Genomic DNA, 17,760 nt, shown 5'->3' on the forward strand with positions numbered 1-17,760 from the left:
TTGACTATTGTTCTTCCCTGGTTCCATGCAGTTTCTACATTAGCAAAGGGCATGTTTTGCAGTTCTGTTTCTATGGTATTCTCATGCAATTTATTTATATGTTCTTCATTTATTTCGCTTATATCGATTAGTTTACAGTTGCTATTTGGAATGTTATTTTGGAATTTTAATTTAATCTTTGCAGAGAGGACATCATAGTCACAGCAGAAATCAGGCTTTTTTAGGGCTTTGACATTCTGAACCAAAACTTTCCATTTGTTCCTTATTAAAATGTAGTCAATACAATTTTTAGTAACTCCATCCGGTGATGTCCAAGTATATTTATGGGAAATATCTGTGGTAAAATTGTGTGTTGAAGATGATTAGATTACTTGCAAGAAAAATTATTTGCAGAATTCAAGTAATTTTTCTCCTCTGTTATTTCTCTCATCTATTCCAAATTTGCCCATGATCACCTTCATATCTGGTGAGTATTTCCCTATTTTGGAGTTGAAATCTCCCATGACTATTAAGATATCTTTTTCATTAGTTTTGTTTATGAGGTCTTGTAGTTTGTGATAGAAGACATTTATTTCTTCATCATCATGTGAGTGGTCGGGTGCATAGATCTGGATTATTTTTTGTATATCCACTCTTCCTTAGCTTTCATTCTAATCTAAATTATTCTTGGTCCATGTGACTCAATGGCTGTAATGGATTTTATAAGGGTATTTTTTTAGTAACAAGGCAACTCCTCTGTGGATATTATCGTCTCTTCCTGAGTAGAATAATCTTTCACTTTCTAAGTTTACAGCTCCGTCTCCTAGCCAATGTGTTTCTGCGAGACCAATTATATCCCATTTGATTTTTTCCAATTCCTTTTCCATTAGTCCCAACTTTCTTGTCTTATAAAGTGCTCTTATATTGATAGTTATGAGGTAAGAGCACTTATTGGCTGACCACATTACATATTTCCCAACTGCTTGCCAGAATTGCCATATATGGCAATTTCACAAGACAGTGAAGTATGAAGGATCCAGGCCTATATAAGTCGAGAAGGAAATTGGTCTTAGGTTTCTCAAACCTTCTCTCACCTTGATCTACCACCACGTGAAGTCTGCTGTCGGGAATCAAAAGGAAAGAGCTGCACATTGCCACCATGTTAAGGGTCCTATAGGGCATGGAATAATCGACAACTTGGACAATGAAGAAATTTGGCAGGAAATTAAGAACGAGCTAGCAAGGAAAGAAGGACAAAAGGGAGCACTTAGATGTGAACAAAAGATTCATGTAAAAGGCAGTGCTGAACGAGAACTGTAAGTAGTTATATATGCAATAATTCCAAACAAGAATGTACATCAAGTATGTCTGTTTATAGGTACAATAAGATAATGTAAATAGATATTGAATTAAGCTTAGTCAAGGTATGCTTTATTGACAGTTTGTGTATTTATTGACTAGCAGGATAATCTAGATTGTGATTTAGCTTTAAGAAAGTAAATTAGAACCAAGTTTGAATTAGGAAGAATTAAAAATAAAGAATTGTAATAAACTGTGTATCATCATTGTCAGAAATTATTGATCCACTGCTGGATGAAAGCCTTTCCAAGATTACTCCAAAATTGTCCTCCATGGCTCTCCTTTCCATGTCACTCCTGCAAATCTGATGATATCATCAATCCACTGTGATTTAGGTCAGCGTCGTAGTAGTTTTTCCTCTCTTGGAATCCAATCCAGTACTTCTTTTGTCCATTGTTGACTTTATCTTCAAGCAATATGCCCAGCCCATTACCACTTCAGATACTTCACTCTTCCTACGATGTCAGAGACGTTGGTTTGATTTCTTACCCATGAATTCCTTTTGTGATCCAATCTAGTGATACCAAGCATACTTCTTTCCATACTAAACTGTGCTGTTCTTAATTTTTGAATTTCCTTTGCATTCAATGTCCATGTTTCATAGCCGTATGTCAGTATAGGAAGTATACATTGGTTCAAAGCTTTTCTCATCAGGCATAATGGTAGTTGGCTTTTGAATATTGAATGTAATTTTTCAAATGCTTTCCACTCAAGCATTGTGCGCCTTTTAATTTCATCCATGATATTTTGTTCCATTGATATCTGTTGTTCTAAGTATATGTAATGATCTACTTGTTTAATTTTCTCATTATTGATTTTTATTATTTCTGGTTGGACACAGCTATTGAACATAACTTGGGTCTTCTTTAAGATTATCTTTAGGCCAGCTGTTTTGCTAGCAATTTGGAATTCATGGATACAAGTCTGTAATTCATGTGCAGTTGAAGTAAAGATAACTATGTCATCTGCAAAGCATAAATGGCTTAAATATCTTCCATTTATTTTCAGACCTTTCCCTTCCCAACCAAGAAGTTGAATATTTTTTCTAGGCACGTTGTGAATAATTTTGGAAATATTGTGTCACCCTGTCTTATACTTCTCTGTATTCCCACAGTAGAGATATTTCCATTGAAATAAATTGCAGCTGTGGCATTGGTGTATGTTGATTTGATGGTCCTAATGTATGGCTCCTCCACTTGTTGGTTTCTTAATGCTTTAAGTATTGCACAAGTTTAGAGTAAATCAAAGGCTTTCTCATTGTCAATAAAACCAAGACATGTATATATATTACACAAAACTGTGTGTATATATATATCCACTGCTGGATGAAGACCTTTCCAAGATTACTCCAAAATTGTCTGTCCATGGCTCTCCTTTCCATGTCACTCCTGCAAATCTGACAATATCATAAATCCACTGTGATTTAGGTCAGCGTCGTGGTAATTTTTCCTCTCTTGGAATCCAATCCAGTACTTCTTTTGTCCATCGTTGACCTTGTCAACGATGGACAAAAGTTTGTGTGTGTGTTAATGTGAATCAAACTGTAAGCATTCCTTTTTGATTTAATTAAATGGTTTGTGAACAACACATTGGGCTGATTCTGTCAATGCAATATCCAGAAAATTTCAAACCTGCATAAGATAAAGTTTAAGTGATCAATAATCAAGCCACGACTAATTAACAGTAAAGATAACATAAGCAGGGAATGCTAACAATATCTGCTTTGTCTTTAGTTTAAATCTTATAATCTTGCACTCAATACATAATCTAACTGGCACAGTTATAAAACAAATACATTTGTTAGACTATATAGCATGAGAACATAAAATATAGTAGAAGTAAATAAATGGTGGCAGTCGACCATACACGAAGTTTAAGTAAAGGAGCAACAAAGACAAAGTAGGGTAATAGAAATACAGACCATTTTATAGCATAGGTACTGCTAAGGGCCTCCCATGCTGGTTATGTCAAAGGATGGGGACCTGTCTAAGAGAGATACCCTGGTCCTCCAGGATGAGGGGGGGGGGGATTGTTACAATAGCCTACTATGTGTCTAATTTAAAAAACCCACAAATTATGAAACTAGGCACCAGGTTTACAAAGTGGACTTGTTTTAGTCAGTTGCCATTGTGAACAATAGCAACTGAGTGGAACTGACATAGACTTTGAGTTGGAACATGGAATATAAAAACCTTTTTTTAAACCTGAATCTCTTCAATATGTGTTATTACAATTTTCAGATCTAAGCTATATAGGAAACCAAATGTCTAGGCTATGGAAACCTGCAGACAAACAGTAGAACAATATTCCACAGTGGAACCTACTGTATAATGACAGACATGATAATGGTGTAGGTTTTATGGTACATAATAACATCTTGCCATGTGTAAAAATTTTCACACCAGTTGATCAATCAACTCTGTTATATCTATATTTTTCTGATTGATTTCTTCAATTAACTGAAGAAATTGCAAATAGTACAAATAACTCAAAGAGGTTCTTTACATACAGTGGGATACTTAAAATAGATATAAACCACAAAATCAAATATGGAGAAACAGGTCTGTTGCCAGATTAGATTGCACCCTGAGGCAAAGAATTAAATATCACCCCTGATGAATTATAAAACAAAAATATAAGAAAATCTCCAATTGCTATATTTGTTTTTATTACAAGAGAAACATTAATGCAGAACGATTACATAATAATATTAATTAAATGTTTGCTCTATGGGAATATCGCACAATAAAACTTTCATAAAATTAGTTTAATCCTTTATCCAAGTGTGAGCAAACAAAGTTTGTGCCTGAAAGTATCTTCAGGACTGGGTTAAGGTGGTACAACGCCAGGACAACTCGTTGCAAAGGTGGAGCAAGCTACCAACACTCCTATCTCAGTATCTCCTATAATGCAAAACACATCTCCTTGCGGATATGTCTAATGTTATACATTAAGGGAAGGGCCACTACCCAGACTAGTTTCGACCTTTATTGAGGTCTCTTCAGTGGGAGCCAGGCCCAAGTAGAGATACCAGGCAGAAGCATTAGCAGGTCATCTCCACCTATAGGAGTTGTGAAAGTTTATTTTTCACTTGGTTAGAGTATAATAAAATTAGTTTAATCCTTTATCCAAGTGTGAGCAAACAAAGTTTGCGCCTGAAAGTATCTTCAGGACTGGGTTAAGGTGGTACAACACCAGGACAACTCGTTGCAAAGGTGGAGCAAGCTACCAACACTCCTATCTCAGTATCTCCTATAATGCAAAACACATCTCCTTGCGGATATGTCTAATGTTATGCATTAAGGGAAGGGCCACTACCCAGACTAGTTTCGACCTTTATTGAGGTCTCTTCAGTGGGAGCCATCAACTCCTATAGGTGGAGATGACCTGCTAATGCTTCTGCCTGGTATCTCTACTTGGGCCTGGCTCCCACTGAAGAGACCTCAATAAAGGTTGAAACTAGTCTGGGTAGTGGCCCTTCCCTTAATGCATAACATTAGACATATCCACAAGGAGATGTGTTTTGCATTATAGGAGATACTGAGATAGGAGTGTTGGTAGCTTGCTCCACCTTTGCAACGAGTTGTCCAGGTGTTGTACCACCTTAACCCAGTCCTGAAGATACTTTCAGGCGCAAACTTTGTTTGCTCACACTTGGATAAAGGATTAAACTAATTTTATTATACTCTAACCAAGTGAAAAATAAACTTTCAGCTCAATAAAATTGTTTATAAGCTCTTCTAAATTTAAATTATAAGTAATGTCCACCTCTATCGATATAGTTGCTAGACCAACCAAATCTTTCTTGGGTCATTGCTTGCAAATAATTTTTAATCAGTTTATGCTTTGAAAAACCTCTTTCCGTACTTGCTACGCTAACAATTCCCGTTGGTGAATTGTTAGCATAGCAATGCTGCCTACTACAATATGGCTGAATGAGTGCCCTTATTAAGCAGCGCCGTGAGGTAGGCTACCTCTATGCTACACCCTGTCGACGGTACTGTGGAGAAATAACCAAGAAGATTTAATTATCCAAGAAAAAGAAATTGTTGAGGAATTCTGATAACATTTTGGGAGACAACTAAACAAGTCATCACATCACCACCAGATGAAACCTTACATTAGCTGTACATTGCTTAGAAGAAAATGTTGAAGAATGCACAATTGAGAAGCCATCTCTGACTAAAGTTGAGAATGTTATTAAAGCAACTAGAAAATAATAAGGCAGCTGGTGAAAATAAAATTACAGAAGAACTTCTAAAAATTGGAGAAACAACCTTAACAGCTGAGAATTATAAACTCATCAAGCTGATATAGCAAAAAGAAGAAATTCTAGTTGACTGGAATACAGCAATACTGTGCCCCCTTTTTTTTTTTTTTTAAATGAGGCCCTATGATAACCAGTAATTATACAGGTCTCTCTCTCTTTCAATCTTTTGACCATGGAGGAACCCCTTGAAATAATTTTCAGGTCTCAGAAAACTCCTGCATAAAAATTATAACTTTATGTTTATTTATTTATGTATTATATGATATATATTATTTATATTATATATATACACACCTAGTATAGCCTATATAAATACTGTTACAACTTGAACAGCGCATAAACCTTTAATCTATCCATAAATCATTTACAGCTTTCAGCACATACATACCAATGTTTGAAATGTTCCTTCCTTTTGCCTTCAACACATGCCTGAAGTCTGTGAAGCCACATATCAATGGTGGCAAGCACACATCCAAGGGAAATGCTGCCAATGCTCGCCCCAAATCCACCTTCAGGCTGGTGATGCTGGAGTGTCATTTCTTGAAGGTTATTCTCTCAAACTCCATGTAGAGTTTGAGAGAATTTGAAGTCCATTTTTTGAAGACCAGACCAGATCAGAGTTTGAAGTCCAATGGATTCATATTGGCCAATAAGATGGTGATATGTGGTGGGGTACATTTGCTTCCAACCACTGTTGTGTGGTCCTTGCCTTGTGTTCAGGGGCTGAGTCCTGTTGGGCAGTGGACTTTCCAACAGGACTCAGCCCCTGTGAAAAACAGTGTTGTTCACGGGCAGTACCACAGGTTCCAGCACAGTGTCTTGATACACTTTGATGGAGGTTTTGAACCCCTTTCTCACAGAAATGCAACTTGGATATTCCCTTATACATCATCTCCCCCCCCCCCTGCCCCACCAAACCATCACTGATGCAGGGGTGATGACCTTTCTGAATCCTGGGTGCTATGGCATGTGCTGTGCAACCATTCAGGGCATATAATCAATCATTTTGGTGGTTAAACAACTTTTGAAATTTCATCTCAGAAGAGGATATCTCTGTGTCTGTTGTTCTTGTACCACCGGAGAAGTGCCTTTGATTTTATCACCCTCTGCCGCATAAGTTGTGGTGTAAGGAAGTGTCCAGTAGAACGACAATAGGCTCTCACTCCCAGGTCATCAGTTACTACATGTGACATCATTCTCTACAAAACATTCATCTCTCACAACATCACTTTCTGCGTTCTCACAGAATTATGATAGAGGCATTCCTTCACAGCCCTCACAAACTGTTGTGTCCTAACACAGCATGGTCAATCTGTTCTTTGGCAGTCAGATACATCTTCTGTTTGTTATAATAATTAATAGTCCAATACACAAACATGCTACTGATCCTGAAAGTTTTTAGTGTGTTGAAAATAACAGGTGGCTGCATTTCAACCTTGTGAAGTGCTATTACAGCTACACGGTTCTCAATCTCCCCACTGCATGCTAACTCATACAGCTAGACAATTCTCTCTCTCTCTCTCTCTCTGCTGATAAATATGTGAATGTTGACTGCACACAACACCACTAATGGAACAGGGTTTGTGCAATTCTGTGGGAAGCAGAGGGGGGGTATGTGCAAACGTGAATGTGTGGAAGTTGTAACAGTATTTATAGCAAGACTGTGTATATATAAAATAGTAAAAAACTTAAATGACTAAAAGCTGACAAAAGAAAAGACAAAAAACAATTTATTCTATGAACACACAACTTGTTTCCTCTTCTTAGAAGACTTCACTGGGTGCATAAATTGAAAAGAGAGATACAAAAAATATACATTGCAAGAGAGCAACAGCTATAAATTAAGTTGCAAATGAATAACTGATATTTGAAGACATTATAGATGTCATAGTATTGTTGAGCATGTTGAAAACATACGGCAAAGTTGGATAGCTGAGAGTAACAATCAGAGTTTATAGTTTAGGTTAGAATTAAGGTGGACCAGATTGAGGAGAATGTGTCGATTCAATAATTCTTCTCTCAAGCTCATCATAGCATCTAAAAATGTTTTTGATTAGTTCCAGATCACTGGGTGAGTTTTTGATATCAGATATGATATGGGACAAAGACTCTCTTCCATATCTTGAGGGAAGCTTTCTTGCTTGTCAGATTTAAGAATCTAGCACTATCATTAATTCCTATGGTTCTCTCAATAAAAAACCTAGGACTTAACCTAAAAACCTAAATACTGTCTCATTGATCAGATCATTAATTGATCTAATTTAATATACATCAATGTATGTCATTTCAGCTTTTCATCTAATCATCTCCAAAGAATACTACAAAACAGATGACACATATTACACTTCAGTGGTCCTTGTTTTTTTTTTATTGCTAATACCATAATGATTTTTTTCTCAGGTTTTACAGTAGCTTATATTTCACTCATCATTTTTATGTTTCTGTCCTGAAGCCATCGTCCCTTGTGGTGACACTAGGGAGTGTTTATTTGTATGTTTTTATCTTGCCACTGACCAATTAAAACCAAACTTCTTCAATAGTATACATGTAAGTCAATTCCAAAACTGTCACTTATCTATAGCACTGAGTACAAGCCACTACATATGTTCAATAAATAAGGTAGTGATCTCACACCAGGAGAAGAAAAGTTTCTCCCACCTAACCAAAAATGGATTCACAATTTATTTATTTTATTATTATTTTTAATGACAATTCAGTCCATAAAAGGATGGAACTTATAGCATGTTAGTACTATGTTTAGGCTATGGAATAGATAATTTGGGAGCTTTAATTTAAGACCATGGTCTTTTTTTTTATACCACTTCAGGCTTGTGGAAATCTCAACACCAGGTGATAACTGAAGGTATTTGGGAGGTGTCGAAATTTCTGGTTCACTCAAAGCCTACAGTACAGCATATTATATTTAGCAAGCAGTTATATTCTTGTTTCGTCCATATTTTACTCTAGTATAAGCCAAGAAAATGTGAAATATCTTCATGACTATACTACTTGTATATTTTCGGTGGTAGATGAATTTAATTGTCCAGTGCAAGACCAAGATCCTGATTACTGGCTTGAAAACTTTGGTCCATGTTTGTTTTCTAGTGTAGAATTTCCAGATTATCTAATCTTTACTCCACCCACAGTGCTAAATTTACTATAGCTATTCAATATTTCATGGCAGGATTCATATTAAAAAACAGTTAACTTCATATATGAAGTTGCTCTTTGTATTCCATATTGCAAAGCATTGAGAAGTTTAGAACTCTATTAATGTCTCATCTATCAAAGTTGGATCCAAGGAGATACAAAGAGCTATCTCAATGCAGAAAAACAAAAACAGTATAATAATTCTTGTCAATATAATATACTTTCCATCCAAGAAGGGGGGGGGAGGGACTTGCTATAACTATCTTGAATCCAGAGTACAGTAATAATATTTTATATTTTTATACCCCACTTTTCTACTTCATCATCATCATCAAATTCCTGCCATGTACCCTCAAGGGGTGTACAGGATATGACAGTACTACATGAAAAAATTACATCATTACTAACTTCCTATCTACAATTTTCCTCCAAATCAGTCTGTTACTTGTCAAGACTCCAACATTATCAAATCTTATATTTCTATCCTCTAAGGCACTTTGTACCGTATCAATCCACCTATATCTTGGTCTTCCTCTGGGTCGTTTTCCTGCCAACCTGGCAGAGAGCACTTGTTTTGCTAATCTTTCCTCTCCCATTCTATTTAAGTGACCATACCACCTGAGATTAGCTCTGCTAACGCATTCCTGGATGCTGACAATGTCAAGTTCTTTCCTAATATCCTCATTTTTAATATGATATTGCCATTGATGCCATCTGTTCACGCCTCTAATCTTTCTCAGGACTCTCATATCTGCAGTCTCTAGTTTTTGGTCAAGTGTTTTACTTCTGACCCAGCTCTCAGATCCATAAGTTAAAACTGGTTTGAACACTGTCTTGTATGCAGCTAATTTAGTGTTCCGACTAATTTCTCTCTTATTCCATATGAATTTATTCAATTGACTTCCCACCATACCAGCTTTGCTGATTCTGTTGTCTATTTCTATATTTAATTTACCATCTTCAGTAAAAATTGTGCCTAAGTAGCTGAAATGTTTTACTTGTTCCACAGGTTCTCCATTCACAACACAGTTGACATTTTCGACGATTCTGCCTATTTTCATTGTCTTTGTCTTTTTATTGCTGACCTTCATACCATATCTATTACAACAGCTATTCAATTTAGTCAGAGAATCTTGCAGACTTGTAGCGGATTTATTTAGAAGTATAACATCATCCGCATAAAGCAAACAGCTGACATTAACATCTCCAATTTTGATATCAGGTTTAATACCACTTTCCTTCATAATGTGATCCATATAGATAATGAATAACAGAGGGGATAATGTACATCCTTGTCTCACACTAGATTTAACATTAAACCACCATCCTGTACTTCCTTCAATTCTAACTGCTGACTTACAACTCAAATAAAGACTAAGTACTTTTCTACTTTTATGTGGGAAATAGGACTTCTGCCATCAGGCCAGTTCTTGGTTTCTCTGTGACTAGCTCCACTGATGAGACCTTACCAGTCTGAAAACGACTCTCACCATAATGTGTAGTATTATACATGCCATAAGTTAAAAGTGTGCTATATATGTGATACAAAAGAGTAATGGGTGAAGCAACTGTTCTTAGTATCAAAGAAACTACCTGGGAAAATACTTCACATGAAAGCATTTGTTTTTGTTTTTTTTTTGAATTTCAAAATATGAATGCAAACAAGAATATCATTTCTTTTGGGATGTGATGGGTTTTTGGTGGGAATAAAAAATAAAAAATAAAAAAATAAATAAATAAAAAAAACTAACAACTGACTTACTGAAGAAATACCATTATAATCATCCTACTTGAAATATGAAGTCCATATGAAGGAAGGTTGGTATCTCATGTCCATAAAAAATTTAAAAACTAAATTAATTATTGATAGTGTAATTTTTATTAGATTTAGTACATTATATAGTTTTAATTCAGTGTGCAGTATTTGACTTAATATATTTTGATGTCTATAAGCTTACATACATCAAAAAATAATTAAGATAACATAGGTTATCTTATTGTATGTTCATGGAAATTACTATGATGGATTTTGAGAGATGCAGCATGTGTGCAATGAAACTGCTATTGCATATGTCAAAAGGAAGATTGTTGTGCAATGAATAGTTGTGGGAAAAAAAGGCAAAAAGATGCAAGTGGTTGTAGAAAATGAAGAGAGGAATACAGAAACAAGTGTAGCTGAATGAAGTGTTCATGAAGAAAGTGTGAATTCGAAAAAAAGATAACACAAAAGAAGGAAAGAAAGATGAGAGGAACAGCAAGGTAGGTTTAAAAAGTGAAATAGCAAGGTCACTTACAGGGAGTCTTTCAGAGGACAAAGCATGAGAAGATAGGTGAGAGGGAAAGGCAAGAAGAGTATTAATAACTGAAAGCAGCAGAGAAAGGAGACAACATTGTATGATGATTCCATGATATTTGTGGTGCTTTTGCATTTCAAAAAGGGAAATGTAAGAGTTAATAATTTTGGCACAGAACAAATGGCTTAAAAATTTAAAGTATGGAATGAAAGAGGAAAATGAAAGATTTAAAAGAGTTATTGGAAAAAACAAAAGAGAGATATATAGAGAGAGAAAATGGTCTGTAAGTCTCTTGGTAAGGTATGACAGAAGTGAATAGAGAAAGCCATGATTATAAAGGAATCTATGCACAAATTGTGCAGGAGTGGTGTGAATATGATGGATGAAAGGACTTACATGCCTTATGGGTTGCACTTGAATGGAGTCTGTTTGGAAAAGGTTTTGTGCAGTGAGAGAACGAATATGCAAAATTAGGAAAACTAGAAGTATTAGGAAGAATGCAGGTGAACATGTATGCAGGCTCCCTTGAGGTGAATGAGTGTGAGAATGAAAACAATCACAATGATAAATGCAATTTTCCCCAGGTCTCAAATCTGAATGAGACACTCATTAAAAAGTTTCAAGGAAACCTGTAGGTGTAAGCAGGTATTGCAATGCATTCACCTCTGCCATTAGGTAGAAATACCAGTAACAACAGGGGAGAGTTTTTGGCATTTGTCAGCTTGAACTGACAGAAAACATAAAGATGCCAAGAAATTATATTACTTGGTTTAATCCTTTATCCAAATGTAAGCAAACAAAGTTTGCACATGAAATCATGCTATGACTTCTGCAAATGCATAGTATTATACATGTCTGTAAGAATGTGTGCTTTGCATTATGGGATACTAAGGCAAGTGATGTGAAGTCATTAGTCTCTATATACAAGTAGCCCAGTCGTGAAGTTACTTCACATGCAAACTTTGTTTGCTTATACTTAGATCAAGGATTAAACCAAGAATATAATTTCATGCCATCTCTAATTAATAGTATAACCAAGTGAAAAAATTTTCAACATCTATTTCTAATCCACAGAATTTTAGTAATAAAATGTGACATTTTTTGGCTACTTGTATATGAAAAAATGATTTTTGCATTACTTCAACCTTGGTATCAGTTCTGGGTCTGGCTCCCACTGATGAGACCTCAATAAAGTTGGATCAAGTTTAGTGTAAGCTCATCATAATCCACTTCTGGGTCTGGCTCCCATAAGTGGCTCTGCTAGGTAATGGGAAAGGGCCTTCCACTGGGCAGAGCTATCGATGAGGGTTCTGCTTGGTGACAGGATGGGCCTGTCACTGAGCAGAGCCACTGCTGAGTAATGAGTTAAATGATCCTTCGGGGTCACTCATTGTTGGGCGATTTGAGAGATCGCATAAGTTTTTGGAGAGGTATCCCTGCACTTTAACATACCTCAATAAATGTTGAAACTGGTCTGGTAGTGACTCCTTCCCATAATGCATAGCATTATGGGAAAGATATGTGCTTTTCATTATGGGATACTAAGGCAAGTGATGATGTGAAGTCATTAGCCTCTATATACAAGTAGCTCAGTTGTGATGTTACTTCATGCACAAACTTTGCTTACACTTGGATAAAGGATTAAACCAAGAATATAATTTCTTGGCAGCTGTAATTTACATAAACAATAATTTTCCTGTCCAATCTATTAGTAGCCAAGTTACTTAAATTTCTGTAAAGGTCTCACTCTAGTGAGTATGGAAATGGCAAACCCAAGGTACCCAATGCTGGACTTAGTCTTGCTTCATACAAGACACTTCTGATATGTTGCATGTAGGCCATGTCCCTACTCTTCTTTCATTCTCACTTCTCTTCCCTTTCTCTTTCTTGTTCCTTCCCTCCTCAATCCTATTTGAGTACTCAAGGGGTAGGGGTGATCTTTCTTCCCCCCATCTTCCAATTTCTTGCAGCAGGAGTCTACCTTTACTCCCCAGGTTCTGATCCTATCTTTAACAGACTCTGCAGCAGAAGAATGGTAAAACCAGCTGCAGTATTTTGCATATAAATACTATGAACATGTGTCCATGCATGAGCTGAACAAAGTACAGTATTCTTGCCAAAACTTCGACTTTGTCTTAGTTCTGATAGATTGATGCAGTTGACATAAAGGTCTGAAAAACTGCAAAAACAAAGTTCCTTGGTGTAACTATCACAAAATAGTTAAGGTCAAAATCATTAAATGATTAAATAACAAAAACATCCTACAACAGCCATCAGAATTATAGATGGGTCATAGCTCTAACATATATCCAACAACAACACACGACTAATAAAATAACAAAGTTGTTGAGATAGCATGAAATAAAAGTAGCCTTTACTCCCTCTATACAAGGTCTCTGTGTTTTTACATCTAACTAAATCACCAACATCCTACCCTAAAAATACCAGAAGTTAATAAAATATACTGCTCATGGAGTATATTTTATTAACTTCTGGTATTTTTAGGGTAGGATGTTGGTGAACACACATAACAAACAGGCTGCTCTGAAGAAATCTGCATAATACTTGTCTAAGATGTTGAAAAGCAAAGAAAATATAAGTTTGTTCCAGCTCTCTGCATAACAAATGAAGATTATTAAGTACTGTGAGAACAAACTGAGATGATTAGAGCTGGAAATTCAAGGAGGCTTTTGAAATGTTATGTATCCTCACCCAACATTAAAAATTAAGGATTGATGAACGTTGTTTTTTATTGCAAAAAATACCCACAAATGATTTTGTCACATGAATATTGTTTGACTAATGTTTCTTCCATTGGTGTATGAATATTGTAGCCAGCACTCATCATAACATTTTAACTAATGTATTCTTTTCCTGAAGAAGCATTCCACAAGGAACATGAAACATAGAGTGACTTAATGAACATTAGGTTTTTTATTTGTTTGTCTGTTTATTTCTGTGTGGCTAATTTTGGCAACCTTTGAAACTTCAATAAACTAGCCTCTCAAGAGAGTGTATTTTCACTGATTTAGTATGCCCTTTAAATATTCCAAAATAAATAAACATACATTCATAAAAGATAAAATATTACTCACCCTTTCAGATGAAAGAAGTACAGAAGGAGTGATGATATGCTTATAAATGCAACCTTTTACTATTGCCCTTAACTGATCCACTACTACAGGATGAGCACATGGATGATAAAGCATAACAACAGCACCATGCTGAAAATAAATGTCTTCATCAAGAATTTCAGAGTAAAATGCTGAACTCTTTATGATATTTAATAATAATCAGCTACTCCCATCTAACTATCTAACCATGCTTTCTTAATTATTTTCTTAAATCAAATAAAAAATTTGATTTAAGAATTTAATAAAATATTTAATAAAAATTCAATAAAAAATTTTTTATTTTATTTTATTGACTTTTTATTTTATTATTCTACTATACTACCTATACTACTTTCATAACTGTGGGTTGGATTAAGGATTTTTTTATATTTTTATTGATTTTATATATACAGATATCCCTTGTTTAATGAGGCGAAATGAATTGTGACAATTCCTTTATATACGCGGCAAGAGTTTTAATTAACGCGCCCTTAAATTTACCAAAATTTCACCAAATACGACATCATTGATACAACCCATGGACATGGGCGTCATTGCAACTTTCAAAGCCTATTTTCTTAAAAAGACATTCTCAAAGGCAACAATGGGAGAAAATGCAATTAGGCTCCAAGAATTTTTGAAAAATTTTAACATTAAACATGCAATTGAAAACATTCATGATTCGTGGGAGCAAGTGTCTTCTAGCTGCATGAGAGTTGTTTGGAAAAACCTTTTGCAGAATGAGCTAATGACTTAGGTGGTTTTCAAAATCCTGTGAACAACATGGTTGAAGAAATAGTTGCAATTAATGAAGACCTTGGTTTGGATGCAGAAGATGTTACAGAATTATTGGATTCAAATTCAAAAGATTTCAGTGACAACGATCTTCTTGAAATTGAACAACAATGCACATATTATTATTATTACATAGCACCTCCAGGGAGTCCAAGGACTCATCAAGGGAGGGTACCTACTCCACAACTCTCTGTCTCCACTACTCAAACTACGTTCATAATCTACACCAACGGCATCTACCGCCGACTACGACTAGTATTTTTCACAGACAATGACAAACATCCATGCCAACTGCGGGATTTGAACCCGCAGCCTTTTGGCTGGAGAGCGGATACGCTAACCACTCGCCAACCAGGCCGTCATGTGAAGACAAGAACAAATGGAATGTGAAGATGAGGTTCCAAAGGAGATAACAATCAATGAACTGGATGGAATATTTCGCAGTTTAGAATTGCTTAAGCAGCAAGTAATGGATATGGATCCAGATGTTAATCGAAGAATGCTTGTTTGCCGAGGTCTAGAGAGTCATTTTGCTTGTCATCGTAGAATTTATGTTGATAGGAAAAACACTAAAACTGTTCAAACAACTCTTGATAACTTTTTTAATTAAAAAAATGCAGTAACTAATGTAGGTACTGTATTTACTTTGCATTCATTTTTTATCTTTCCTAAAAGAGTACCACATAAAACGAATTATTAATACAGTAATTGATCATGGACAAAATGTAATTTTTACCATTGATTATTATGTTTGATTAACGCGATAACATCGAGGAATTAATTAATCGCGTTAATCAAGGGATACCTGTGTGTGTGTGTGTGTATATATACACACACACACACATCCCTTGATACCTATATATATATATATATATATATATATACAATATATACAGGTATCAAATAAAATACAATATATATATATATATACTGTATTTTTTTACAAATTTACTTTTTTACCAGATCTTGAAACCCTACTCTAGAGAACAAACATGAAACTTTTTCAAGCCACCAATAACTTTTTCAGGCCTCTAATAAGTGAGGCAGTGGTCTTTCACAGGACAATGAAATCCATCTCCTGTGGGTTGGATGGCAAATACACTAACCATTCAGCCAATCAGCTGGCAAAGAATGGCTTTGAAAAGTGCCGATGGCGTAGAGATAACAGAAGCAAACAAAGTAGTTGAATTACTGAGTGAGAATTTTGCAGGGATATAACATCGAGGGGGGGGGGATAAAACCTAAGTCAAACCTCCCAGTTGGTTTCCCCCAGGAAAAATGATGGTATACTTCCAGTACGCTGACATGGCTGGTGAAGCATGTTACAGCTAATCACCTGATATGTGGATTTATTGCTGATTATGAAATTCCTTTTGTAAGAGATACAGAAAAATAATGTAGTGCAGCCTCCATTCCTTTTTCTCAAACAGAGATTATGAAGCCTGTCAGTGAAAGCCTTCAAGGAAGCCCACAAAACTGAAGCAGTTAGAGATAGGCATTCAAAACATCATTCAAAACTGTGGAGAAATCCATCCATTATATCCAGTTACAATATTCATATCCTCTTGAAATCTGGAAAATTTCATGAACTTTGCACCAGAGCAGAGTCAGCAAACCTTGATGCAGCCTGCATCCAAGAACAGTTGGAGAAAAGATTTTGAATGGAACGAAGTTGCATCATCAAATTTTAAAAAATGAACCTTCATCCATACATCCACAGACAAATCTGGTAATATTATTATTAATATTAGACCCCCATGGAGTCAATGACTCATTGTGGGAGGTCCTCTCTCTCTCTCTCACACACACACACCTCATCATACCATGACCTGAATACATTCAATCTCCACTCACAATACTTTCAAGCAATGCATTCCAACCACTCAACTCTCCACACACAAAAAAAAACTTGCATTTTCAGTCTCTTGCTCGCACCTTCCTTATACAGCTTCCTACGATGGCCTCTTGTTCTTTTTCCATCTCCACCCATTCTATGAAAAATCTGATCCACATTAATCTGGTAATAACCCCTCAATCATATGCCCTTCCCCTCCCTCTAACAGCTAGACTCTGCAATTTGCATTCCCTCAATCTTCCTTTATACTCTACATTCCAGACACCAGAATTATCTATGAAATCATTTCAACATCTCCTCATCCTTCTGAAAACCTGGTGACCAAATCTGCACCCAGTAATCCATATGCTAGACCAGGGTCTTATCAAAACCTCATACAAAGGAATCACAATATTCTCATTCTTACATGTAAGTGTTCTTCGAATCATTACCATAATGTGCTGTGCAGCCCTCAGAATTTTAGCAAATTGTCCCCAAAATTTTAGATCCTTATCACTAACACTCTCAGATCCCTTATCTCCTCCACCTCCTCTAATCTAAGATATCTCCTACCAATGTTATACTCTGCATCCTATCTGTGCTTTCCAAACTTTAAAACCTTACACTTTGCTATGTTGAACTGGCAGTCAATTTCATTTTCCAATTCAGAAAGTATATTCAAGTCCACTTGTGAATCCACAACATCCATTATACACTCCACTGCATGATGTATATCGCCAATCAATGGCAATGTGCATGTAAACAGCAATGTACCCAAAACAGACCCTTAGGGAACACCACTGTTGACTTTCCTCCTCCAGAATATCACTCCCCCCCCCCTAAATACACAACTTGCTGATACTATCAGACAGCCAACCTCAAATTCAATGTACTAATCTACTATCCAACCCCATTTGTTCCAGTTTAATTACCAGTTTGTCATGTGGTAATCTATCAAAGGTTTTA

General features: G+C 35.8%; 1 protein-coding gene across 3 annotated transcripts in view; it reads right to left on the reverse strand.

Moving 5' to 3' along the window:
- LOC150108862 (uncharacterized) overlaps window positions 1-17,760 on the reverse strand; it is a 299,142-nt gene that overhangs the window by 33,994 nt on the left and 247,388 nt on the right. For all 3 annotated transcript variants that reach the window (XM_090410451.1, XM_090410442.1, XM_090410458.1), the window contains one exon: window positions 14,148-14,276. In XM_090410451.1, the coding sequence (XP_090266577.1) occupies window positions 14,148-14,276 (129 nt within the window). The remainder of the gene's footprint in view (window positions 1-14,147; window positions 14,277-17,760) is intronic.

Source organism: Typopeltis vanoorti, chromosome 2 (assembly GCF_054136105.1).
Source record: "Typopeltis vanoorti isolate ZY-2024b chromosome 2, IOZ_Tvanoo_1.0, whole genome shotgun sequence".
Taxonomy (NCBI): Eukaryota; Metazoa; Arthropoda; class Arachnida; order Uropygi; family Thelyphonidae; genus Typopeltis; species Typopeltis vanoorti.